We start from the raw sequence: 26629 nt of genomic DNA on the forward strand, positions 1-26629 counted from the left end.
CGGGAGTCAAGAGGCCGCGGCTGGGCCGCTGCGCTTCAGGGAAGTGGGGGACTCGGAGGGGACCCTGCGACAGGAGGGAGGGTGCGAAAGAGGAGCGGGAAGCCCAGGAAGGACTCGGACCGGCGTGGACGGCTGGTGGGGGCCGCTGCGGGGAGGGGCGTGGTGAAGACCCCGGGGGGCGCGGGCGGGCGGCGGGGAGCGCGCGACCGCGGGCCGGTTAACGGCCCACGCGGTGGGCGGTGGCGCCCGAGGCCCCTCCCTCCCCGCGGCCGCTCCTCCTCTTCCTCTCCCGCCCGCACCGCGGCCCTCGGTCCCTGCGCGGCCTCGGCGGCGGCGGCGGCGGCAGCGGCAGCGGCGGCGGCGGAGGCGGCGGCGGCAGCAGCAGCGGCGGCGGCGGCGGCAGCAGCAGCGCGGCCCCTTTAAACCGCCCGCCTGCCCGCGCCCCCGCGCCTCGCGCCCGCGCGCCTCCATTTTCGCGGCCGCCCGCGCCGAGCCCCGCGCCCAGCCCGGCCCAGCCTGCGGCCTCCGCCGCCGCCGCCGGACATGGCCGCCAACATGTACAGGGTCGGAGGTAAGGCCGCCGCCTGTGCGCCCGCCGCCGCCGCCGCCTTTATGCGCCGCGGGCCCGACCCTGCCACCCCGGGCCCCGCCGGCCCCCATCCCCCCAGTCCCCGCCGGGTCCCCATCCCCCCCGGGCCCCATTCCGCCCCCCATCTCTTCTCCCCTCCCTGCCTCGGTCCCAAACCGCCGCCCCGGGCCTCGCCATACCTGCGCCCGGGCCCCCTCTGCACCCCCTGCCCGGGTTCCCCGTCGTGTCCCTCCCTCCCCCATTTTCCCTTCTTCCCCTTCCCCTTCCCCTCCTCCGCCCGCCTCCCCATCGTCCCAGCCCCCCCATCGGCCCACTTCTGCTCCCCTCCCTCCGCCTCTGCACCCCTCCCCCACTGCAGGCCGTCCCGGCTGGGCCGTCCTTCCCCCTCCCCCGGCAGCGCTCACCCACTCTTCTGCACCCCACCCCATCTCCTTCCCCTCCCCCCCCTTTCTGAGCAGCCCGTTCCTCCACCGCCACCTCTGCCCCGGCCATGCTCATCCCAACCCGAAGTGACCCCTTGGGCCGGCCCTCACGAGCTGGTGCGGGTAGTGGCCGAGCGGCGCACCAGGGAGGCGGGGGCTCTGCCCACCTGTTGGGGGCCGACCGTGTAGCCTGTTGGGCCCTGGCAGAGGAACTGTGGAAGGCTCTGGAGTCGCAGAGCATCCTTCTGGGCCAGGGACCTGGCGGGAGCCCCCCACCCCGGAGCAGAGCAGGAGCACATGGTCGGGGGAGGGGGGTGCTGGCTGCCCTCCTGGGAGCGGGAGTTTGGGGGCCGCAGGGGTGTGGAGTGCCCACCGGGGCAGGCAGGGCTGGCTCGGGTGCTGGGGTGGAGAGTGGGTCCCCTCTAGGGTGGGGAGCCCCATGCGTGGGAGCCCAGGGGCAGCTGAGGGCTACCCCTTGGGCCGGGCGTGTGCTTGGGGGCTTCCCCTAGCAGGGTTCCCTCTCCGGGTCCTCAGCAGCCTGTGGTCACCCCGAGCATGCTTTTCTAAGACACCCCCAAACTTTTTGCTGCGTCCTGTTTCCCCAGCCCAGCAGGGAGGTGCTTTGCAAGGGTGCGGAAGAGGCAGATAGCCCCCTGGTTAGGGGGCCGCTGAGCTGGCTGAGGCCCTGGGGGGCTTCCTTCCTGGGCTGTTCGTCCTCCCAGTTGGGCCCCAGGAAGCCGCCGGCTTTGGGCCTTGCCCCACTTCGTGGGGAGGGGGCTCCGGGAGGCTGTGCCGCGGGTTTTCCATGGGGTTCTGAGCTGGTCCTTCACGGGGAGGTGAGGTGCCCACCCTCTCTGAGACTTTGAGATGCTCACTTGCCCACCTTTGGTGGAGTGTGTCAGGGCTGAGGACGGTGCTGGCCTCGCTTTCCAAGTCTCCTCTGTCCTCAGTTTACCATGTCGCTGGCCAGGTGACCCCGAGTGCCAAGCCAGCCTTGTGACCTTGGGTGTGCACCCCAACCTGTGCAGTGGGTCGGTGCAGCACCTGCCCGGCCGTCAGGCCCTTCCTTGCTCTCTCTGGCTCAGAGGTGGTCACGGGAACGGGGGCCTGTACTCCGTGTAGCACAGGTTCCTGGCGGACACCTGTGGGGAGCAGGCTGCAGCGTAGGGGCCACTCCAGGAGAGGCCTGTTCATTTCCCAGCCTCGCCGCTCCAAGCAGGAGCCGGCCATCTGTGGATGGAGGTGGGAGGGTCACCCCCAGGACTGAGCCGCCTTCTCCGCCCTGGTAGCTTCGGCCTCTGCCCCAGCCCAGCTGCGCAGCCCAGGGCTCCTGCCTCTCTTGCAGCTGCCCGTTCACTGACCCCCGAACCCGTGCCCTCTTGGACCACCTTTCCGTAGTGCAGACCCCTCCTGGCCTCCTGCGCAGCCCGAGGCCCCTCCGGTCAGCCCACCCTCCAGCTCGCCCGGTGCCCCCTTGGGTTTAGCCAGCCAGAAGCCCCTCGGCAGGTGTGGTCTTACCTCCCATCCCAGGCACTGGCCCTGCGGTCACGTTGGCATGCTGAATAAACGAAGCAGTGTCCGCAGAACGGAGGCGCCCAGCTCCTGGATGGAGGAGACACGGAGGCTGCAGGAGGAGGTGGCGGCGGCCGGGGGCTGGAGGCCCTCAGCTGGCCCCTGCTGCGCCTTCACCCGCTGCCAGGCGCTTCTGCCAGCCCCCGCCTCGGTGGGTGGGACCCCCACTGTTCCTGCCTGTGGGGACTGGTTCCAAGGGGAGCTGTCCCCGCCCCATCCAGGCCGTGGATGCCCCGATCGCCACTTGTGTCCACTCCTTGACATGTGGGCTTCGAGCCACCTATCTGGCTGCGAAATCAGCGGGGGCCTGGCCACCCTCAGACCGTCCCGTGCCTCAGTTTCCCCACGGTGTTGACCAGGATCTCTGTGTCCTGCGGTGCCTCCTCCAGGGGAGTGGTCTGCGTGTCCCCCCGAGGGTGTCCTGGAGGCCCTCCCAGGGCCTGTGTTGCAGGACCGCTTCCACTTGGACTCCCTCTTGGTCCCTGCAGTTCCGTCTCCAGTTTCTGTATGGAATCCCAAGGCGCTGTCCCATGGGTCTGCAAGGCCGGTGGTCCCGGTGGGCGGGGTGTTGGCAGGTTGGCATCCTGTCCTGAGGTGCTGCTTGCTCGGGGTTGGGGGGCGGTGTCTGGATTTCTCAGGGCCCAGACAGAGGAAGGTATGCCCCTCTCTTGCTGGGGTTTGGCCCTGCCTGGGCAGCCTACTCCGGCCTGGGGAGCACTGCAGGAGCAGAGTCTGGGAAAGCCCCCCTCCCCGCCGCCCCCGTTGTCTCCACTCAGGACGCTCTACCTTTTCCAAAGGTGCCAGACTCAGCCAGGAGAGTACAAGACGCCCGTTCAGTTTGGATTTCAGATAAATAATTTCTTAGCGTAAGTTTGTACCAAATATTGCACGGGAGGGACATGCGCTAGAAAGTAGTTAGCAGAGTCCAGCGTTCTCTGGGTGTCCTGCATTCTACCTGGCAGGCCGTCCCGAGGCCCTGCCAGGATGTCTGGGCGGGGCGAAGGCACGGCTGCAGCTTTGTGCCAGCTGACCGGCTGGGCGGAGTGGGTCAACCTGGGAGGGGACCCAGCCTGGACAGAGGCTTGCTGTCGGCGGCGACAGCGAATGTGGCGGAGGAGGCCTGGACGCTGGTGGCGGGCTCAGGGTCCACGACCCCTCTTCCTCTGGGGTCTGCGCTCTGCGTGGGGAGTGGGGGCACCTGGCCAGTCTTCTGGAGCGAGCCGTGGACTGAGGGCACCACGGGCGCCTCTTTTTGTCTCTGTGCAGAGACGTTCTGTCATGTTTCAGGACAGAAAGCGAAAACCAACAGCCGGGAGCCGCCGATACCGCGGTCGCTGTCTGGGGCGGTGGGTGTGTTTTTTAACGGGCGGGCTGCCGCCATCTCCCCTCAGGCCTCGTCTCTTTTTTTCTTCTGTTGTAAGAAATTAACGCCCATTCTCTTGGATAGTTGATTTTTAAAAATATATTTTGAAAAGGTGATAGGAACACCCTAGTCCTCCGGGCAGCTTGACAGTGTCTCCGTTGCCCCTGCTGTTTTTATCTTTGTCATCTGTATCCTGTTCTGTTGTCAGAAATGCTTCTTTGTTTAATTTTAACTTCTGACTAGGTAAGACATCCACACGCGGGAAAATGCCAAACTTGTGCGGGGCCAGCAGGGACGTTCTCACGTGGCGGGGCGGGCACCCCTGCAGTCCGCAGTGGCCTTCCCAGGGCGTCCGGACGTGTGGACGTGGGTGCTGGACATGCGGGGCCCGAGGGGTGGCTTGGGTGAGGTTGGCACAGGGGCCCCTCCTCCCGGCTGCCTCCCGCTGAAGTTCGGGGCGGGGTGAGGGTGGTGAGGTGCCCTGAGGCACCCCCCCACCGTGACCCCCAGCTGTCTTCTCTCAAGAGTTTGATGTTCAACACAATGTCCTGTTCTCCTGCCTTCGGTCTCTCTGTCCGCCCTGCACCCCTGTCCCGTCTGTCTTCAGGGAGCAGGGGCCCCGTGTCCGATGGCAGCGGGCACAGCCTTCCCGGGGCTCTGGGGGCCCCTGTGTGGACGGACGAGGGTGCTGGTGCCGTCTCCACAGCCGGGGGGTCCAGGCCGACATCGGGGTGCGGTTCCTGGGCAGGGCCTGGCGGGCGGGGCTGCCAGGGGTGGCCTCGGGGATGCTGCCCGTCGTCTCGCGCTGGCCAGGCCCCTGCCGCCTCCCCGCTCCCGGTCAGTGGGACGCGGGTTGGAGCTGTGCCTTCTCGTGGGACGCCCGCTCTCCCGGCCCTGCAGCGCCCTGACCCTCTCCTGGCTGCGATTCGTGGGCTGCCTGAGATGACCCTTCTGAGCAGCGGGTCTGCTCCGTCTCCCCTGCTTCAAACTGCTTAGTGGTTCCTGCGGTGGAGGGTCAACTCCCAGCACCTTCGGGGCCCCGTGATCCGGCCCCGCCCTTGGGTGGCCCCCCGACTGGGTCCTGGCCCTCTTGTCACTGCACGGGGGTCCCAGCTGGGCATGGGCCCCTGAGACGGAGGCCCAGGTTCCTCTGGGTGACGCGTGTGACGGTGGTGACCGGAGGTGAGGGCTGCTTGCCTCGGGAGCGAGGGGCGTGGCTGCAGCACGCCCAGAGGGACCCCGCGCTCGGCACCCCTGGAGGGCAGGCCCGCCGCTTCCCTGCCCTCTGCAAGGCGGGGGTCCGGGCGGCCACACCGGCTCCCTGAGGGTCCGTCTGTGGGCGTTGGGCAGAGTGGGCTCCTCGGGCTGCGTGGGCGGGGCTCCCCTGGGGGTCGCAGGAGGTCGCCTCTGAGAGGCGGCCGCACCCCGCGTGAGGGGACTGGGTCCAGCCCAGGGCCGTGGGGGGACGTGCTCCAGTGAGCTCAGCCGTGGGCACCGGCCGGGCTTTCCCTGGCGTGCGGGTGAGGACGGCTCTGTCCCTCTGTAGAGATGTGGGGGACCCTTCCTCTGTAGAGATGTGGGGGATCCTTCCTCTGTAGAGATGTGGGGGACACCTGCCGTGCTCAGGCCTGGGGCCCGGCCTCTGGCGCCCGCGTGACCGGCCGTCAGCCTCCACCCTGCGCTCCAGCCCCTGGAGGGAGGCCGGGCCCTGTGGTCGTCGGCCCCTTGCCCCTCCAGGCAGGGTCCGGCCTCCGTCCAGTGGGGTGTGTGCACGGGAGGCCTGGCTGGGGAGGTGGAGCCGCCGGGGCGAGGACAGAGGAGCAGGAGGGGGCCCGCGTGCAGGCGGCCTGGCTCTGGGCTCGGGGGGCCCAGGTGTAGCAGGTGAGAGCGGACATGGTCCTGCAGGGTCAGGCGTCTGGCTTCCTTAGGCGCCCCGCCGTTCCCGCTGCGGGCTCCCCGGCCCCAGGGCACCTGGTGGGAGTCGGTTCTGGAGGGATGCTGATGGGGGTCTGGCGGCAGGTATGGCCTGGCCCTCCTGGGGTGTGCGCCCGTGTTCTCGTGGGGCCTCTGTCCCCGCTGGCGCCCCTCGCGCGGCCTCCTGGCTGTGACCACCTCGCCCGCTTGCTCAGCGGACACATCCTGTCCAGCCTCATCACTCCTCACGGATCGTCTTTGCGAATCCGCCATCTCCCTAAGGTTGATGTGTAACCGGTGGAGCCGCGAGGGGTGGGTCCCCCGGCCTGTTGAGGACCATGCCGCTTGAATTTTTGAGCTTCTAGTTGGCGATTTCAGTGTTTCAAGTGCCCGCCAGCATAGCCATGAAGTGCGTCCAGTGTCCCTAAGCGCAGGGAGGCTACGGGCCCAACACTCATGAGTGGACGATACGATACGTACCGGATACGGTGTCTTTAAACAGATACAGAGGACAGGTTATATGTCGATCTGCTGATGAAAAGGTGGCCCGAGGCTGGCGGGACCCTGACCCTGGGCTCCCCCTGGGGCGATGGCTCAGTTCAGGATAGTTCGGTGTTAGTGGTGACATTAGGGAACATAATTACTGAGACAAACGGGAACGGCCTGTGTGTATTTTTTACATTTAAAGTTAGGTCTATTGAAGTACGCTTTTCGACACCCTTTTATGTGTGCGGTTCTTTGATTCGGGCCGACGCACACCGCTGTGTAACTGCCGCACACGCTTCCACGTGTGTGGTCCTAAAGAGGCCGGGAGGGGGAGGCGGCTAGACTGCTTCCACGGCCCACGAGTGTCCCTCTTGCCTTCTGTAGTCAGCCCGCCTGCCCCCCACGCCAGCCCTGGCAGCCCCGATCTGTCCCTGTTGCTGCAGATGCCCTTTCCAGGGTGTCACGCAGCACGCTGGCTTCCTTCATGGGGTGCAGCGCGCTCAGAACTTGTCCTCGTGTCGGTGGCTCATCCTCTGCTTGCTGAATAGGTTCCGTCGAACGCATGTACCGAGGTGTATTCGGCGAAGGGACATAGGGGTCGGCTTGGTCCCTTCAGGCTGCTGTAACAAGGCATGAGCCACTGGGGGCTGGTTAACAACAGATGCCAACTTCTTGCAGTTCTGGAGGCTGCAGGTCCCAGGTCAAGGCTCCAGCAGCCTCGATGTCTGGGGAGCTCTGTGGGGTCTCCTGTAAGAGCACTAATCCCACTCCGGGCCCCACCTAAGCACCTCCCAAAGGCCCTGCCTCCAGATACCATGGCTTTGGGGTTAGGATTTCAGCGTGACTTTTGGAAGGACCTGACGTTCAGATCACAGCTGGGCCATTTCCAGGTTTTTTTTTTTAATATAATTTTTTTAAAAAATTATTTATTTTATTTATTTATTTTTGACTGCGTTGGGTCTTTGTGGCTGCGCGTGGGCTTTCTTTAGTTGCGGCGAGCGGAGCTACTCTTCGTTGCGGTGCACGGGCTTCTCATTGCCGTGGCTTCTCTTGTTGCGGAGCACGGGCTCTAGGCATGCGGGCTTCAGTAGTTGTGGCACGTGGGCTCAGTAGTTGTGGCTCCCGGGCTCTAGAGCGCAGGCTCAGTAGTTGTGGTGCACGGGCTTAGTTGCTCCGCGGCATGTGGGACCTTCCCGGAGCAGGGCTCGAACCCGTGTCCCCCGCATTGGCAGGCGGATTCTCAACCTCTGCGCCGCCAGGGAAGCCCCTATTTCCAGTTTTGGTGGTTGAGTGCAGCCGACCGTGAGCACCTGTGCTCAGCTTTGAGTGTGAACGTATGTTGTCATGGGTGTTTCTCGTGGGTGAAAGTGCCCAGGGGTGGGCTTGCCTGGCGGAGTCGCCTGTCCGCAGTGCAGCCTCATTACTTTCCAAGGCGGCGGCTTTACTTTCCTGTGCTCCCGGCAGCGATGCTGAGGGGCCTGGGTCCTCTGCACAGGAGTCTGACTGGCACACAGGGCATCTCACTAGAGTTTTGATTCATGTTTCCCTAAGCATCTGTGCTGCTGGCCATCTTTCCGCGTGTTTATTTGCCATCCCTGTGCCTTTGGTCAGGCGTCTGGACAAATCCTTTGCCAGGTTTTTAAAATTGGAAAGAAGCTTACTGTTGAGTTGTGAGAGTTTCTTTTATATTCTGGATTTCAGTTCTTTACGAGATATGTATTTTGCAAAGTTTCTCTTTTATAAGAGAGAAGTGTATGAAGTCTGCCTACCCCAAGGTCACAAAGATTTTATCCTGTTTTCTTGTAGAATTTTTATAGTTCCAGGCTTTACTTGCAAGTGCATGACCCATTCTGAGTCCGTTTTTGTGTGTGTGGTGGAGGTGATGGTTCTCGGGCCTTCCCTTTTTGCGTGTGAACATCCAGTTGTCCATCTCCACCTGTTAACGTCTTAACCGCCCCCCCATCTGCAGGCACCTTGGTCGAACCCGTTCGCTGTGCTTCCCTTTGTTCCTCCTCTCTTTTCCATTGATGCGGCCATGCTTTTGCCAATCCACGCCGTCCGGATTACTGTAACTTCATGGCAAATCTGGATCAGGTGGGAATCCTCCAACTTTTGTCCTTTTTCTTTTTTCTTTTTCTTTTTGGTCGTGCCACGCAGCCTGCGGGATCTTAGTTCCCTGGCCAGGGATTGAACCGGGCCCTCGGCAGTGAGAGTGCAGGGTCCTAACCACTGGACTGCCAGGGAATTCCCTGACTTTGTCCTTTTTCCAAATTGTTTAGCCTATTCTGGTGTCTCGGATTTCCCATGCAAAGTGTAGGATTGGCTTATTGGTTTCTACAGGAAAAAAATTGTGGCGTCTTGATTGGGATCACGTTGAAACTATGGTTGAGATCAGTTTGGGGGAAAATTGGCATCTTCGCCAGGATCGAGTCCTCTGCTACAGGGGCTGGCAGGCTGCGGCCCACTGCCTGTTCTCGTGTGACTCATGAGCTAAGAATGGTTCCTACATTTTTAAATGGTTGAGGAAAAAAAAATCAAAAGAAGAATACTTTAGGACACATGAAAATTCCATGAAATTCAAATCTCAGTGCCCATAAATAAAGTCGTGTTGGAACGAGCCGTGCTTGTGCGTTTGCGTGTGTCCTCTGGCTGCTTTGGGGCCTCAGTGTGGTCGAGCGGTGGTGAGGTCTCCTCACTTGCTCACCCGCCCACCTGCGGTGCCGTCATTGCGCATCACACCCACGTGTTGTAACTCAGTGGCTTGGAGCCCTGTCTGCGTCCCCGTCCCCGCCGAGCGAGCAGGGCACCCGGGCTTGGGAGGTGGTGGCTTTAGGGGCGTGAGCGCTGTGCCGAAGGGACGCAGTGTGCGTGGGTGCAGCCGCAGGGTTCCTTCACGGAAGTTCGCGAACCGCACAAGAGCCTCCAACAGAGTCTGCTCACTGATCGGCCGGGCAGGCGAAGCCGGTTACTGGTGGTGACGTCATTCAGTCGTGTTGGTGGCGGCTGGCCGAGGAGCAGCCTTTGGGAGGCTGGTTGCCCAGGCTGAGGGGCTGGGAGTGGGCGCGGGGTGTGCGGGATGGGCTCCCCGCGAGGAGACCGGCCTCTGTGAAGAGTCTGCCTGGACCAGGCACAGCCGAGATGTTCAAAGAAGTGGGGAAAGCGCCAACCTCGTGCCGACTGAAGTGGGCTCTACTAGGACGCTGTGTCCACCCGGCCGGGCTCAGGGCGGCCAGGGAGCCGGGGGGGACGTCGTTTCCGGCGTGGCTGCCAGGGCGTTGCGGGACAGGTCAGCCTGGATCGGAGCCCTCCCAGCGCAGCAGCGTCCAGTCTGTGAGGCCTGATGGCACGGAGAGGCGAGGGGCTGGCGTCCCGCTCGTTGCGCTGGGTCGTCCATCCTCTCCTGTCCTTGGACATCGGGGTTCCTGGTGCTCAGCCTTTGGACTCCGGTTCTCAGGCCTTTGGACTCAGGCTGATTCTCACCACTGGCTCCTGGTCCCCAGCTTGCAGACGGCAGATCATCTGACCTCTCAGCCTCCGTAGCCACGTGAGCTGATTCGTAGGACAAACTGCTATATGCGCGAACAGAATTTGGTGTATGGAGCAGAACAGGGCTTGGCTGGACACCTGGACAAAGCTTGTTAACACATCAGGTGCCTGAAGCCCGTTGTCCGTCGGGCTGCTTGTCAGCGGGCGTTTTGTGCAAAATGTTGAGTCTCGTGCTTCACCCAACCTGTTGTGTCAGCAGTGAGCTGCACTTGACCTCGAGGAGGTAGCCATCATCAGTTCTGTGAATTTTTATCAGAAGTGGAAGCTGAGGACATCCTGGTGGCGCAGCGGTTAAGAATCCGCCTGCCAGTGCAGGGGACACGGGTTCGAGCCCTGGGCCGGGAAGATCCCACGTGCCGCGGAGCAACTAAGCCCAACTAAGCACTGCAGCTGCTGAGCCCGTGTGCTGCAACTACTGAAGCCCGCACGCCTAGATCTAGCCTGTGCTCCGCAGCAAGAGAAGCCACCGCTCGCCGCAACTAGAGAAAGCCTGTGCGCAGCAGTGAAGACCCAACACAGCCAAAAAAAAAAAAGGTGGAAGCTGAATATCTTGACTTGCCCTACCGTGCAGCAGCTTGAGGGCGTAGCAGTGGTTAAATTTTACTGTGATTTCTTAAACTCGGGGCAGAAATTAGAATTTTTCAGAATGAGAAGAACCACTCTCAACCACGAGTATCAAACACTGAGTGCCTTTGGAAATTAGTTTTTGCTGCATACTTGATAATGGTCCTTTATGAATTCATCTGAAAATTACATGAAATGGCACTTACTGCAAACTTATACTGTGGTACATTCATTTTGGTGACGACTGACGTTGTTTGAATCACAGACTGCTTTATACAGTTTCTTACTGTCAGATGTTAAAACGAGAAATGGGCTCTCCATTCTGACCCAGATTTGCATCGGGCATGTTCTCTGAGTTCAGACCACAGTCCCCGCAGTGTGTTTTGGGCCGCGGTGCAAGTGCGAAGGAGGTTTCTGTGTTTTGGAAGACACTTAGCTGCCTTGAGGAGCTGCCCCAGCATCTGTACTGTGTCACCTGCTGCAGTTCTGGGTGAGCAAAGCCGTCACACTCATGGCTAAGTTTAGTACAACAAAAGGATATACACCAGAATCAGCAAAGGTGAAAAGGTCAAGGCTTCCAGCTGGCCTCTCCCAGGGCCACAGATGGTGAGACCACACGCGACTCGGTGTCCAGGGTGTGTATCCAGGTTGGTCACGTAGCCATGGCTAACCATCAGCGTGGCTGGCCTTCGTGTCCAGCCCTCCGGAGGTCAGGTTGACCTCTGGCCCACCGCAGATCACATTGTCGGCGTGGTCTGTGTGGCCCATGCCCCCAGGTGGGCAGACTCCCATCAGGCAGGACCCTCCAGGGGCTTTGGGGCGACCTCCCAGGAGCAGGTCGGGGGCCACACCTTCCTTGGGACGTGCAGGGTGTGGACGACCCGGGCCTGCTGGGTTCACCCTTCACTGCACAAATGCTGAAAGGGAAAGGTCGAGAGAAATCTCAGGGAGTCCAGTATGAGTGTGCTCAATTAAAATTTCACGCTTGCAGATGGATATCGTTGTTTGGGTACTTTTTGTGCGGAAAGACATAGAAGCCGCGTCACGGGTGGGCATTAACAGGGACGTTGCGATGGGTTTTCGCGATCCAGAACATGAACTTGAGCCCCGATGAAGCAAATTGTCCTCCCCCAAAACAGAATTCCTTAGTAGGCCAGGATTATCACAAAGAAGTATACTCAATTTTTATTGTTTTAATTTTAATTTCATTGGTAAAATGTTTGTGGAAATGTATTATGTTAATACCTAAGTGATATCTTTGGTTTAGCTTCTTGTCGTGGGAAGCCTGAAGTATTTACTCTCTGGCCCTGTACCGAAAAAGGTTGATGGTCTGCGTTTTGGTCCATGATATCTTATGTTACGATTTATTTAGATTTTGTTGGTTTTTCTCAGTAGCGTTTTGTAGTTTTCAGCATACAGATCTTTGCACAGAGCTTTTGATCTTTAAAGATCTGTGGATTGTTAAATTAATACTTCAGTACTTGTGAGCTATTGTAAACGGTACTTTTAATACACTATTTTTGTATTCTATGAGCTTGCTAAACCCTCACTCATTAGTTTTTTTTTTTTAAGTGAAAGCAGGTTTATGGAGAGAGCAGCACATGCCATAGGCAGAATGTAGTCCATCTCAAGGCAAGAGCGGCCCCTCACTCATTAGTTTTTTGTTTTGTTTTGTTTTGTTTTTGTTTTTAACATAGGGAGAAGCTCTTTTTTTTTTTTTTTTTAAGTATTTTATTTTTATTTATTTATTTATGGCTGTGTTGGGTCTTCGTTTCCGTGCGAGGGCTTTCTCTAGTTGCGGCAGGTGGGGGCCACTCCTCATCGCGGTGCGCGGGCCTCTCACTATCGCGGCCTCTCGTGTTGCGGAGCACAGGCTCCAGACGCGCAGGCTCAGCAATTGTGGCTCACGGGCCCAGCTGCTCCGCGGCATGCGGGATCTTCCCAGACCAGGGCTCGAACACGTGTCCCCTGCATCGGCAGGCAGACCCTCAACCACTGCGCCACCAGGGAAGCCCTCACTCATTAGTTTTAATAGCTTTTTGTAAACTCTGGGAATTTCTCTGTGGACAGTCATGTCCTCTGCATTTAGAGAGTTTTCTCTCTTCCTTTCCAATCTGTACGCCTTTCATGTATTTATTTTTTCTCCTCGTGGCACCGACTAGGACCTGTGGGTGAGTAGCAGTGCAGTGGATCGACTCCCGTGCCCTCTTCCCGGCTTTAGGGGAGGGCACCGTGTTTTCATCAGTAAACATGACTTCACTGTAGGTTTTTGGTAAATGCCTGCTAGCAGGCGAGGAAGTTCCCTTGAATTCCTAGTTTGCGTCAGAGGTTTTTTGGTTTTTTTGTTTTTTAACAAATTTATTTATTTTTATTTTTGGCTGCGTTGGGTCTTCGTTGCGGTGCCCGGGCTTCTCATTGCGGTGGATTGTCTTGTGGAGCACGGGCTCTAGGCGCGTGGGCTCCAGTAGCTGTGGCTCGCGGGCTCTCGAGCGCAGGCTCAGTAGTTGTGGCGCACGGGCTTAGTTGCTCCGCAGCATGTGGGATCTTCCCGGACCAGGGCTCGAACCCGTGTCCCCTGCATTGGCAGGCGGATTCTCAAGCACTGCGCCGCCACGGAAGCCCCTGCGTCAGAGTTTTTATCAGGAATTGTGTAGGTTTCGTCAGCTCCTCTGCATCCATTGAGACGGTTTTTCTTCTTTATTCCACTGCTGTGATTTCGACGTGTCCCCAGGTGACTCCCAGTGGTCGAGGGCGTGTCCCCTTGCTGGGCTGCCGGCTTCCGCGTGCAGAGGTTGTGCTGAGAAGCTGTGCTCGGAGTTGGGGAGGGGCACTGCTCTGCCGTCTCTCGCGGTGTCCAGCCTCCTGAGCCCCCGGGGGCTCCCTGCTCTAGTGCTTTCTGGGGGAGTTCGTGTAGACTGTGTTCAGCCTCCCTTCCGGGTTCGGTACGGTTCACCAGCGAAGCCGTCTGGGCCGGGCAGGGGCAGGGGGTCCTCCTTTCCTTTCTTCCTCTGTCGGGAAGGCGGCTGCCTCTGCACTCCGGCTCCTTCGCGGGCGTGGGGGCGGCTTGCGTCTCCTCCCGCTGCTTCCTCTCTCCCCCTCCTGCCTCCTTCTTTGTTCCCCACCTACCGAAGCACGAGTTGCAGGCGGGGAAGCCCACTCCTCGGACGCGCAGGGCAGCTGCCGGCAGGTGTGTAACTGCCGCCCGGGCACGAGACGCCCACCCCCCGAGCCCCCCGCCGCCCCGTGTCCAGGGCACCTTTCCTGGCGCTGCCGGGACTCTGTCGCTGGACGCAGACCTGCTGTCTGCCTGTCTGCCACCCCCTGCCCTCCCGGGGGAGCGTTTGGGTGGTTTCCAGTTCCTGACACGCAGGAGTAATTATTTCAGGTTTAATTTGCTCTTTATCTAGTTTCTTAGAACGAAAGCTTGGATGATTGATTTTTATAAAAACTGCTTAGTTGAGATAAAATCTACACGTGATAAAACCCGCCCGTCTGGAGTGTACGGTCCAGTGAGGTGCAGCGTGGCCGCAGTCGCCCTGAAACAAGCTCGTGCCGGCCAGCCCCTCCCGCAGGCCTCTCTTTGTCCAGCCAGCCTCCGGGCACATCCCTCCCGTGATCCCTCTGGGGTCTTCACCTCCGTCCGGGGGCACCTGGGCCGCGCGCACGTGCAGGCCTCAGCGGACCCCAGCCCGGACAGCCTCCTGGTCAGCCGTCCCCTGCGGGGCTGGTCTCGCGGCTGTCCTGGGCTTTCCCGGGTGGGCCCCCTGGCCTCCTGCCGGGGGCCTCCCTGAGCCAGAGCCCCGCTCGCCCTTGGGGGCATTGGGGAAACGGAGAGCACGTGTGGTTTTTCTGTGAGGGGAGCTTGTGCTGACCTGAGGTCTGGGGGACCCGGCAGGGGCGGCAGCACCCTCAGGACCGTGCTCCCCTGGGCCCCCGACCTTGTCCCGCCCCGGCGAGCTCCGTGTCTCCTCCACCCGGGAAGCCCCGGCCTCCGTTCAGCGCTTTTGTCTTTGGAGGAGAGGTGGTGGGATGCCGGGGGATGTGCATGGGGGGATGTCCGGGGTCTGGCAGCCTCCATGCCGACGTGGTCTCTGGGGCCGGCGGTAGCAGTGCCTGTGACCGTCCTTCCCACCCTGGCGGTACCGCTCTTGGGGCCCCCTCTGGGCCGGCTGCAGCCCCTGCGGCCCCCCAGCCCCCCGCCTGAGCCTGGCCCCCGCCCGCCACCACAGATGCAGCCAGGCCGCGGGCGAGCGGGGGGCCGGCTCCCCGGCTGGCGGACTCGCGAGGCTGACGCGCTCTCGCCCGTTTGCAGACTACGTCTACTTCGAGAACTCCTCCAGCAACCCGTACCTGATCCGGAGGATCGAGGAGCTCAACAAGGTAGCGTGTGGCCCCGTCCCTGCTGGGGGGCGGGGGTGCCCCTCCCTGGAGAGCCCATCCCTGAGGGTCCCTGGTAGGGTGTTTGGAGAGGGGCTGGGTTGGATGGTTCCAGCCGAGGAGTGAAGGGAGCCGCCTGGGCGCCCACAGCCCGAAGGTCCCCTGCCCGTCTCCCTCCTCTCTCGCTCCACGTCTGCCGAGCGTCCTGGGCAGGCGCTTATGAGTGGATTAGGGGACGGGGCCCCCGGAGCCCTCCTGGGGCTGGTGGGGCGCGTTGGGCGTGGGCTCACAGGTTCGGAATGGCCTCTTTGGTCAGAGGAGTGGGTGCTGTCCCCTGCGGATCCCCCAGCCCGGTGGGGGAGCCCCCCCACCTCTCCTGCCGTCCTCCTAGTTGGAGGCGTTGGCGGGGGCACTGGCGGAGAGGGCATCCGTGTGACCCTCCTCCGAGGCCACGGCTCTGGCCACGGCGGTGCCCGGTCAGCAGGGCCCTTGGCTCTGCCGCTTCTCTCTCCCCTGGTTCCTGCAGAAGGGCGGCTGTGGACCCCCACCCTGGGGCAGCCCCCGTCCCGGAAGCACTGTTGTCACTCGTGTTGGCGAGGGGCCACCTTGCTGTGCCTCCACGTGGCCGGCAGGGGAGGATCTGCTTTCCTGGACCTCAGGCCTTGGGGCGGTGCAGCCGATTCTCGGGACCAGGCGGGGTGGGGCGGGAAGGTCAGGGTGCCGGTCCCCCAAGGATCAGACTAGCCGTGGCGGCACCCCGACCCTGCGGCCGTGCCTGCCGGGACCAGGAGATGGGCGGCGTGCCCGTGCCCCGAAGCCCCGGCCCCGGCCTGAGCGTGTCGGCCTGGCTGGAGTGACCGGGGCTGGGGGCGGTGGCCGGATGTCCCGTGAGGCCACCACACCGCTGGAACCGGTGCGCTGGCGGGCGCCTCCCCCAAGCCCTGCTCACCGCCCGCTGGAGCTGTAGGGTGGGAGGGTGCGGCCCATGCCCGCTGCTGCTATGGGAGCAGACGTCTGTGTCCCCCCCCCCCCACCCCGTGCGGATCACTGGGGGCGCGGCTGGGGGCCAGGCCTCTGCGTGGAGTCGTCCTGGCAGGCGGTGCCATGGTGGCCAGTGGTCGCAGGGTGGCCACGGTGCCCTCACTCTGGCCGCGACACACCACGCGTGTGAGGGAGAGGCAGTTCCGCCCCGTGAGGGTGGACGCGAGCGTGGGCACCAGGAAGCTCTGCCTGGTGGCGTGGTGGAAAGGGGCCAGCGTGGGTCCAAAGCACCGGAGAGCACGGATGTCTGCTGTGGCCCTCGGGGTCCTCGGAGCCCTGCACCCCTGCTGGCCTCCCCTCCCACCCCACGGGGCACGGGGGCTCAGTCCCGGCTGGAGAGGTGGGCGCGCCCCAGGCGATCATAGTTCAGGCAGGGGCTGAAACCGGGTCAGTTCGAGGGCTCTCCCCTGACGGCCCCAGGATGCCGGGCAGCCTCGTGTGCAGAGGGAGGTGGAGAGGTGGGTGCTCTCGGGGGGAGATCTGAGCCGCTGGCGTCGCGTCCCAGCAGAACGCCTGCTCTCAGCCTGCGACCTGGACGGAGCAGGGAGGACGGCTTCCACCATGAGATCCATTGAAACAGACCGAGGAGAGAGCTGATGAGGGCGCAGAGGAAAACTGAGGCCAGACGAGCCGGGGGCATCCTCAGAGAGACATGGCGGCCGCTGTGACTGGGGAGACTCAGGAGTGAGAAGAAGCTCCTGGAAGTTATTAGCAGAAACTGGGATGAAAACACAGAGAAAACTCAGAAAAGTAGAGAGTCCTCCAACGGCCCAACATCCAGTTAGGAGGAATCAGAGGAGACGAGGGCCCTGCAAGCAAAGGAGTGGCCTGAGAAAATGCCCCCACCCCGAGGTCCTCCAGAGCCACAGCCCCATCCAGCCCCCGGGACAGCGGGCGCCCCAGCGGAGGGCACCCTGTGGGCCACTGGCCAGTCCCCACGCCGCCCAGCCGGAGCAGCGGGGGGCGGCGCGGGGTCTTGGCGGGGCCTTGGAGCGGACCCTGGAGTGAGCACTGAGGGGTCGGGAGGAAGGGGGGCGTGGAGACCGGGGCAGGGGGGGCGAGGGGTTGCTCCCGCGCTTTGTCTCTTTTCTGTAAATGAAAACAAGTCTAAAATGAGTTTTCTTGACGAAGCTGCAGCCGCTGGGTCTGCGTCCCTGTGGGGCTTGCTGCCCCTCCCGCGAAGCCCGGCTCTTTTGAGCCCCTCGCAGCCCCTCCACCGGGCTGTGCCCGACACCTGTTCCCCCAGACCTCCCCTCAGGGACTCTGGGCTTTCGTGAGCTTTCAAAGTAACTGTCGAGTTTTCTCCTTAGAACTTTGATTGGATATATATGGCATTTACGTTGTTTTCATGAAGCGTTAAATCTTTACACTACTGGAGAAAATTGCCGTTGTGAAAGAACAGGAAAAGGCCGACCGGGGGTCGTGAGAATGGGGGTGCGTGGGGGGGGCGGAGGGCAGACCCTTGGGACGGGCGTTGGGGGGTGCGGCGTGGGAACCAGGCCCCGTGTGGGCCCTCTGGGTGCCAGCCAGGCAGGAGAGGCCCAGAGAGGACCAGAGGGCAGGCGGAGGCCTCCCGGGAAGCCTCTGTCATGGGATTAGAAGCCAGGTTTTAGGGAGTCAGGTTGGACCGTGGGGTGTGGGAATCTCCGAAAAGTCCAGCAAAGGACGAAAGGCAGACGCTGCTGACCCCAGTGGGACATCTCCCCGCATCCCACGTTGTCCTCCAGTGGGGTCCTCCTGGGGGGCCAAGGACCCCACTGCGCCTGCTCCCGAGCCGTGGCCACCCCCAGCCCTGTGGGAAGGCCCCCCGCCCTCCTGCCCTCGCTCCCGGGCCGCTGAGCCGGCCTCCGTGGAGACAGGAAACGGGCGAGGGTGCCCTGCAGTCGCCCCAGCTTTCCTCCCACAGGCCCTTTGGGACCCCAGCCCGGGGAGGGGGACGCAGGCAGATGGAGGAGACAGATGGGGGTTGTGAGGGGCTAGGCAGCAGGGATCCGGGCAGAGCACCAGAGGGAAGAGGGCTCTGGAGTCCCGGGTCTCCAGGGTCTGGCCCAAGCCAGGCTCGCAGAGCTGAGGTGGTGCAGAACCAGGCACAACCCCAGGAGGTGCACGTTCTCGGGGGCCCCTGGGAGGGGCTGCACCTGGTGTGGGTCCAGGAGGGGGCATTGCTGCGACTCCACGGGCCCGCTGCGACTCCACGGGCCCGCTGCGGGGCAGCCTCAGTGGCTCAGAGACTCTGACAGAGCCCTGAAGACGCAAGGCCCAGGTGCTCCCAGAGGCCGGGATCGTGGCTTCTGCGTGACGCTGTCGCGGTCGTCCTTCTAGACTCTGTCCGGTTGCTTTTGTGGTCCTGACGCGGTGCCAGATCATCTCCATCGTGTTGAAGGCCCCTCGTCATTCCAAGTTCAGCGGACAGTCTCCAGGACCATTTCTAGGAGGCGCTTTTTGGTCTGGGAATCCCATCTTGCAAAACTCTGGGCACCCTTGAACACTCCAGACGTTTACGGGTCTGACACAGCCATCCTGACAAGTCGACAAGTCGTGCTTCTAAAAACCCAGCCTTCACACGCTGAAGACGGCCGCGTCGTCTTCAGGCCCTCTCACAGTCACTTGTTTTGATACTTGATCTCAGTTCTCCTGGAAGAATTTTTCATATTCTTTATATTCCTTCGTAGACTGGAGTGAGGATGGTTTTCATCAGCGTGCACTCTGCAGTTTTTGGGATGAACCTGTAAAGCAGCGGAGTTGATAGCACTTTAACTTAGCTCAGGGATGTGAAAAATTCCTGACGGTTTTTCTTAGGAAAAATTCCTGATCTAATGGAATTTAATAACTAAAAGGGAAATACTTTTCATAAAGATAATTTTGTTTAATCTTATAAATGCTGCTGTGCTAAACTCTACAAAGATTAGAATTGTGATACAATCCTTGCATTATTATTAAAAATTTTGTAAACTTCGTTAGTTAAGAAAAAACATGTTCTCGGTCTGAGGTTACCACCCCGCGGGCTTCGCGGTGTCCTTGCTGCTGCTTGTTCTGTCCGTGTTCGTTGGACGCTTTGCAAGCCCGGGTCGTCCCAGGCAGCAGCCGCCGCGTGGAGGTCGGTCCTGGCCGCTGCAGCCCCATCCTGGTGCCGAGGCCAACGCTTAGCCCCGCCGCACTGCCCTGCGTCTCGGAGGCGGATCCAGGCCTCAGGGCCGCGCCTCTTGCGTGCTGGCCAGGTTTCTGCTCGTGGTGGGTGACGGAGGCCCGCGGTGGTTGTCCTTGATCACACCCCTCTGGTTCCCGAAAGGAAGGGGCAGCTCCCGAGGCCACGGCAGAGCTGTCCTTTCTGGTGGCCGGGGTCCCCCTGGTGTCCTCAGGCGGCTCGGGATAGGACGGTGGGGGGGGGGGGGCGCAGACTCGGTTTAGGTCCGGTGTGCGTCCCCTCCGTCAGCCAGGGTTGCCGCTGCCCTTCAGGGCCCTCCCTGGGGCACGGGCTCCACGTGATGAGCCCGTCCCTGGTCACCCCTGAGCCCCCAGCTGGGGGACGCCCCTGCGGGCAGCCGCAGGCCCACGGGGCGTGCGTTCCTTAGCCCCTGCGTTGCTGTTGCAGACGGCCAGCGGGAACGTGGAGGCCAAGGTGGTGTGCTTCTACAGAAGGCGGGACATCTCCAGCACGCTCATCGCCCTGGCCGACAAGCACGCCAGTGAGTCTCCCAGCCGCCCGCCCTCCAGCCCTCCCGTAGCTGCCACCTCAGCCTCCGGGCGCGTGTAGACGAAGTCCGTGCATGTCCCCGGGGCCTCCTTCCTTCTCTGAGAAGCGGCCCTGGCCGTGCTCGTCCTAGCGTGTGGCCGCTCTCGTCTGCCTGAGGAGTTTAATTGGGGGGGCTTTCCAGATCCTTGGTTGGACCATTCCTTGGATGGTGCAGGGAGCGCTGGGCCCTGGGCTCCAGGCCTGGGCGGGGAGGGGCGAGGCCGCGGCCGCTCTTGCCCAGGACAGGCCTCTGCGCCACGCAGGGTGGACGCAGGCCGCGCGGCCGACCGTGAGGGCGCAGCCGGTTCTTTGCCGGCCTCGTCTGGCCTCACGGGAGGATGGGATCCCACCTTTGGGTTTTGGCCTCTGTGTCAGGAGCGTCCCCGTGGCACGCCAATGGTGGACCCTGAAGCTGTGCCCAGAGGGGACAGAGATGGGATACAGTGCCTCTCAGCCCCTCACCCTAAAGCCTGTGCCCACCACCCCTGCACTCTGGCCTCCCGGTGCCGAGGAAAAGAGGAAAAGAGCCGCGGTCTTGGGGGTGCACAGCTGCGTGGCCCAGTGCAGTGGTCCGTGCAGTCGCTGGCCCTGCAGGTGTCAGCACGCGGGCTCCCGTTCATGCTGTCAGGACGCTGGCGGGGGCCTTGGGGGTGGCCCTGGCGGTAGGTGACCTGGGGGTGTCGATGACAGAGGATCTCCTCCCTGTGTCTGCTGCTCGGCCCAGAGCGACCGCAGCCCCTGCCCCTCGGCACACGGCGCGCTGTGTCCACGGGCCTAGGCTCTCCTGCTCTCAGGCCCCCGGGGGGAGCTTGGCCAGGTGTTAGGCCCCGAGACCCGTGGGAGGAGGGGGTCCTGCAGAAGTGCTGGAGCTGGCAGGGTGGGCAGAGGCCCTGCGGTGCCGGCGGGGCTTCTGCGCACAGGGAAAGTTCCTTGCCGGGGACTCAGAGCCAAGCTGCAGGGAACACGTGTCACGCGCACAGAATGTGCCGCTCTGAGGAGGCCACCCGCTCCCGCCAGCTCACCGCGTCTCAGTGCGGGGCCTCGGCTATTTTCTCAGGAGCCTGTACTGGCTGCTCCGTCTCGCGGTGATTTGTGCAGAAACCACGTTTCTCGGGGTTGACTCTCCCGGCGTGCTCATCTGTGAGCTCGCTGCAGCTGGGGCGAGGCTGGTGCACCTCGCTGCCCAGGGCCTCACCCGGCGTCAAGGCATGGGTGTAGGGACACTCTGGGGGCCCTTCTGGCAGGAGGGGTAGAGACCCAGGGGAGCCCACTGCGCGGTCAGATTAGCTGCTCGAGTTTCTTCTGGGCCTGGGGGCCTGAGGGACAAGCTTCCGCGCTGCCCCTACCAGGGCGTCCAGCCCCTGGTGCAGCACAGATGCCCTGGGGCCACACAGGCCTCCCCAGAGCGGTAGAGCCCTTGCTGGGGTCTCCAGGCCACATTCTGCTCCGCCACGGCCCCGTCTCGAGGTGTGTGGCCCCCTCCCACAGAGCTGTCCTCCTGAGACCAAGGCCTTGCCCGAGGGGACAGTGGGCACGGGTGACAGGTCCTCCCTGGAACCCCCCAGAGCCAGCTGCAGGGGCTCGGGAGAGCCAGTAGGGTGTGTGAGCTGAGCCGGGGTAGGGTGGGAGCCCGGAGCCTGCCTGGGCCTTGTGGGGAAGGCCCCCCAGCTCTGAGCCCAGGGCCCGGGCCCCCTGGATCCCAGAGGGAGGGGCTTTTGCGCCAGGGGCCACGTGCCCTGGGTTCCTAGAGGCCAAGCGCCACAGCCCACGCTCGTTTGAGGGTCCGCTGGGGACGGGGCCTGGGGGCTGTGGGGAGGCTCTCTCCTGGTCTCCCGGGGGCTGGAGGTCGGCCTGGCCCAAGCCCTGGCCACCCCTGAGGCCTTAAGCGTGGCCCTGGGGTGTGCGTTCCTGGGTCCCTCCTCACCATTGCTGATGGCAGGGAGCCCTGGTGGGCTGGGGGTCTCAGAGCCACTGTGAGCTAGTGTCAGGACGGGGAGGGGCGGTGTCTGCAGACCTGAAACGGATGCCCAAGGGCCTGTCGCGGGCAGGGGCCAGGTTGGCTGCCCCTGGCCCCGGTTCCTAGCCGTGCTGCGGGGCCAGCGGTGCCGTCACCGGTTGGGCGTGAGCAGGATGAGGTGTGGGGGATGGTGGGCCGGCTTCCAGGTGCTGGTGACGTCCCCGGGAGTGGGCAGGGAGGTGCCGAGGCCAGCGGTGTGGGTGCACAGGCTCCCGTGGCCCACGGCCTGGGCCGACCGGCCCTGCCCCCCTTCCCCCAGCGCCCCCGCCCCTAGCCTTGGCCTCAGTCTGAGCTGCCGGCAACCGGGGTTTGTTGGGGGCGGGGTGAGGGTCCCCTGCCCAGGGGCACCAGGACTCCCTGCAGCCACCACAGGGGGGCAGCAGAGGGCCAGGGGCCTTGTGGTGGCCCAGAGCCTGGGGGGCTGGGCTCCACGCCCCTACCTCTGGGTCTTGGGGCAGGGGATGGGTTTCGCCGTGCGTCTGGCTTCCCCCACCCCACTGTGCACGACCCCAGACCGCCAGCGTGTGTTTGGGGGCGCCCTAGCCCCAGGGCTGCGTGTGCTGGGGTCCACATCGTGGAGACCTTCCACAGCCCCACCGCATGCCAGTTTCGAGTTTCAGGCTTTCCCTGTGCCCATCGATGGCCCAGCCCTGGAGGTGTGGCCGAGGCCCCCCGGGTCACCATCCGCAGGCAGGAAGCACGCGCTGCTGACCTGGCCTTGGGATGCGTCCCCCGCGCCCCCCCGCACCCCACGCTGTGGCTCGGCCGTGTCCCCCGCCCCGTCCTTGCTTCTCCCGACTTCGCAGGGGCAGGTGTGTTCTGTGTGCAGGTAGCAGGGCCTCGCTGCCCAGGCTTGTCTGGGGCTCTGCTCGGAGAGTCTTGAGCAGCGTGGGCGTGGGGTGGGCAGGAGCTGAGGTCAGCTAGGCGGGATGTCCAGAGGCTCAGGTGTTCTCTGGCTCTGGCTGGGTGGTCTGCAGCCCCCTTGTCCACCCTGCTTCCCGGCCGCACAGCCCTCGGTCCAGGCTGGGCAGGGAGTGAGTGGCGTGGCGCACTGTCGCTGACCCGCCATGTGGGCGCTGTCTCTCTGTTACACAGCCCTGTCGGTCTGCTATAAAACCGGATCGGGGGCCGACAACGGCGAGGAAGGTAAGAGCCGCCCCTGCGGGAGGGTCCTGGGGTCTGTGCGCCGGGCTGCCCACGTGCCGCGCCTGTGTGCCCTGCCGCGAGGTGGGCCTGAGGGGCTCCTGGCGCAGGGAGGGCTGCGGGGCACGGTGGGTCCTGCCCCCCTGTCCTGGATGTGCAGCAGCTGCTGTCTCGCTTTCCCTTCTTTCTCTGACGTGCTGCTTCCCAGGCCAGCACAGGACGTTGTCCTCCTTCCTGTTCAGATGCCCGGGGCTTCTGGGGTGCCCTGCGGGGACCTACACTGCCACCTGCCCCGGGTCCAGCACGGGGAGGGGCCTGTGCATCCAGCGGGTGGGCCTTTGTCCGGCCGCCTGAGCGTGTGTCTTTGGGACCAGCTCACAGGAGCTCTTTGTCCTTCAGGGGAAACAGAGGAGGAAATGGAAAACCCAGAAATGGCAGACCTGCCCGAGAAGCTCAAGCACCAGCTGAGGCATCGAGAGCTCTTCCTCTCAAGACAGCTGGAGTCACTGCCCGCCACCCACATCAGGTACCCAGGGGCCTGGGGCGGGCACGAGGGAGTCCCGCCACCCACATCAGGTGCCCGGGGGCCTGAGGCGGGCACGAGGGAGTCCCGCCACCCACATCAGGTGCCCGGGGGCCTGAGGCGGGCACGAGGGAGTCCCGCCACCCACATCAGGTGCCCGGGGGCCTGGGGCGGGCACGAGGGAGTCCCGCCACCCACATCAGGTGCCCGGGGGCCTGGGGCGGGCACGAGGGAGTCTGCCCAGCTCCCCTGACGCGCACCCTTGTCTTGCAGAGGCAAGTGCAGCGTCACTTTGCTCAACGAGACCGAGTCCCTCAAGTCCTACCTGGAACGGGAGGTGAGGCCCCGACACCATGGGCTGGGGGCTGGGGGCTGGGGGGTGGGGGCAGAGGTGGATCCTGGCTCTGCTGGTCTGGTCTGGGTGGGCATTGCTGCTCCCACCTCACGCTGGGCTCAGGCCCTTCCCTGCCCGTGGCGCCCTAAGGCCAGGCGCTGTCACAGCCCTTCCCGGTGTCCCGTGCAGTCCCCACTCCTCGCACCTCCAGAGAGAGGGCCCAAAATGGGCGTGACGGCTCCCGGGGGTCTGCTCTCCCCACCACCCCCCGCCCCCCAGGAGGGGCACGACTCGTCCTGGAGGGGACGACGGGACCCGTGCTGGCCGCCGTGGTCGCCGTCAGGCTTCCCCAGCGGGCGTGTGGCCCTACCGCGGTCCAGGCCACCGTCTCCAGTCTTCGCTGGGTTGACCCACGACTGTGTTGGCCGGGCGACCAGAGGGTTTCTGAGTTTATGAAATCAAAAACGTCAGTGCTGCCAGGGTCTGGGGCCAGGGCACCGGCCTCCTCATCCCACAGGCGAGGGTGGGAGCGGAGCCACGGCGGCCGGTGCCTGGGCCTTGCTGTTGACACCCGAGCTGCCCACCCTGAGCCCGCGGTGACCCCCAGGGCGGGTGGTGCTTGTTGCGGGCTGTCCGTGCTGCCCGCCCAGCGCCCCTCCCCTGAGGCGGAACGACCCAAAACGTCCCCAGAGGGTGCACGCGTGAGTCCTGGGAGCAGCGAGAAGCGTGTTTGGGGACGATGGCAGGCCAGCAGGGTCAGGAGCAGCGCGGGCACGGGTGTTACCTAGTGGGACAGGTCGCGGTGTAAGGGAGCTCCTGGGGTCAGGCGAGGAGTGGTTGTGGGTCCGGGGTCCCCTCCCTGCGTGTCCCCACGCACCGCGGGCTCCCCCGGGACCTGCGTGCGGCCACCCCGCAGCTCGTAGCAGGAGTGTCATCGCCTGTGGGCGACGCTTGTTCTCAGCCATAGTCCCCTCCCCCCGAGGCAGGGCCCGGCTCTTCCCGGGGGCCCAGAGGGGCAAGGTGGGCGGGGGTTCGGACCGTGGACCATGGCGACAGCGGTCCAGTGAGGGCAAGCCCGGTGCCATGGCCTCACCGAGGCCTGACTCGGTCAGGCGTTGGAGCACCGCCGGGAGGACACTGCCTGGAGTCGGCGCTGAAGAGCCCCCAGGGCAGCCCGGGCTCCAGGGAGCCACCGCGTGCCTGCCCACGGGACAGGGCAGGGGCCGTGGCCCCCAGGCGTGTGTCCACTGGGGGCTGCTGTCTGCAGTTTAGAAAGACCCCTTGGTGACAGCCACACAGAGGTGGTGATGCGGAGGGACGGCCGTGAGCAAAAAGGCGGCTGTGAACCACTTGGTCTCTGGCAGGCGCGTGGGCCCCATTCAGGGACCTGTGTGTGTCTCCTGGGCGCACGCCTCGTGTTTTCTGCTTCTCTCCGCTCACCTGTCTAAGGGTGGGTGGCTCTTAGCCTGAGACGGCAGGCGGCCCACTGGGGCGGCCTTCCCTCCCGGTCTGGGCGGCCCCGGGCGAGAACCGACTGACTGCGCCCAGGCCCGCCGTCCTGCTCGGGCCTCAGGGAGTCAGTCCTCGGGTGTGGGTGCAGCCGCAGCCCACACGGACCCGCACCCAGAGGAGCCCTCGGCTCTGACGCAGGAGCTGGCCGCCGCCCGGGGAGCAGGGGCCGCGAGAAGCAACCACAAGGGAGTAAGAGAAAGGCGACACGGGGACACGGGGACAGGTGGAAGTCCTGGCATGGGGTGCCGCGACCCTCGGTGTACACGGGGAGACCCCAGGGGAAGCCCAGGGTCGGCAGGCTGGTTTTTGCAAAGCAGCTTCTGAGAAACAGCATCGGCACGTGGAGTGCCAGGCAGCGAAGGGCCAGAAAGGCCGGATTGTGCCAGTTCCAGCCGGAACAGCCTGGGCGCGGGCGTGCGGGGTGAAGACAGGCTCCGAGGCTGAGGGCCGCGGCCTGCTGCTCCGCTGACAGCTCTGGGCACCGAGTCCAGAACATTCTGTAACGTAACCCCCTTTGTGTACGTCTCCTGTGACAACTGCACGAAAACGGCACCATCTTCTCAAAGGACGTGCCCAGAATCTGTCAGATTCATTCCCACGTGCCTTAGGATTTTTGTTGCTGTTAAATGCTCTTATAAACTCAGTTTTCAAACTGTTGCTGCTGGTGGGCACGCGGCAGTTTGGGGAACTGGTCCTACAGCTGCCTCACCTGCTCTCTCAAGCCTGCTGACCTGTCAGCTCTCTGTGTCTCCGAGCAGATCGCTGTCTCTCCTGATGGTCGTCCCCTCCCGTCTGCTGACCTCCCATGAGCGTGGCCGAGGGTGCTGTGTATTGACGCCGCCCCATGTGCTGTTTTCCAGGACTTCTTCTTCTACTCTCTCGTCTATGACCCCCAGCAGAAGACCCTCCTGGCTGACAAGGGGGAGATCCGTGTAGGGAACCGGTACCAGGCGGACATCACCGACCTGCTGAAAGAAGGTAGGGTGGGCCGGGAGGCTGGCGGGGAGGGCGGGGGGCTCTGGATGTTGGGATGGGGCAGCAAAGCCCCAGGACCCCCAGCAGGAGGGGTCGTCGGACCCTCCCTGGCACCTGGAGATTTTGTTTCCTTTTGGCAGTTGTTTTCATAACCTTTTCAAAGCTCTTTTTCTCTCTCAAAAACTCGTTTGAATGGATCTGCCTATTTCACTGACTTCTAGCGGGTGGTGCCGTCCGCGAGGCCGAAGTGCATGGGGACGCAGTGCCCAGCTCCCCTGCCCTTCAGTCCTTCAGCAGCCTGGGGGTTGTGGGTGGGCTTGACCCCCATCTTCTCAGCCCGTTCTGTCCCCGACCAAGCAGCCCAGGCAGGAACGTGGACCTGTGGTGACCAGCAAGGCCAGTGCTGTCTGGCTTGGGGCGCCGTGTGGCAGGCTTCCTTCTGGGGCCACGTGGTTGAGCCCGGGTCACTTGGGTGGTGGCCTCACTCAGGCAGCTCAGGTTGACCAGGAGCGCAGCGG

General features: G+C 63.4%; 1 protein-coding gene across 3 annotated transcripts in view; it reads left to right on the plus strand.

The window, feature by feature from the left end:
- The first annotated feature begins 423 nt into the window (after positions 1-423).
- Positions 424-26629, plus strand: part of MTA1 (metastasis associated 1) — a 38840-nt gene continuing 12634 nt past the window's right edge. Inside the window, exons 1-7 of one of the 3 annotated variants that reach the window (XM_061181393.1) lie at positions 424-571; positions 14769-14836; positions 19467-19560; positions 22720-22770; positions 23167-23293; positions 23564-23627; positions 25997-26114. In XM_061181393.1, coding sequence (XP_061037376.1) covers positions 544-571; positions 14769-14836; positions 19467-19560; positions 22720-22770; positions 23167-23293; positions 23564-23627; positions 25997-26114 — 550 coding nt within the window. In that variant the 5' untranslated portion in view covers positions 424-543. The remainder of the gene's footprint in view (positions 572-14768; positions 14837-19466; positions 19561-22719; positions 22771-23166; positions 23294-23563; positions 23628-25996; positions 26115-26629) is intronic. The other 2 variants (XM_061181394.1, XM_061181392.1) reach the window with 2 other exon arrangements.

The sequence above is a fragment of the Eubalaena glacialis genome, chromosome 2 (genome assembly GCF_028564815.1).
Source record: "Eubalaena glacialis isolate mEubGla1 chromosome 2, mEubGla1.1.hap2.+ XY, whole genome shotgun sequence".
In the NCBI taxonomy this organism is placed as follows: Eukaryota; Metazoa; Chordata; class Mammalia; order Artiodactyla; family Balaenidae; genus Eubalaena; species Eubalaena glacialis.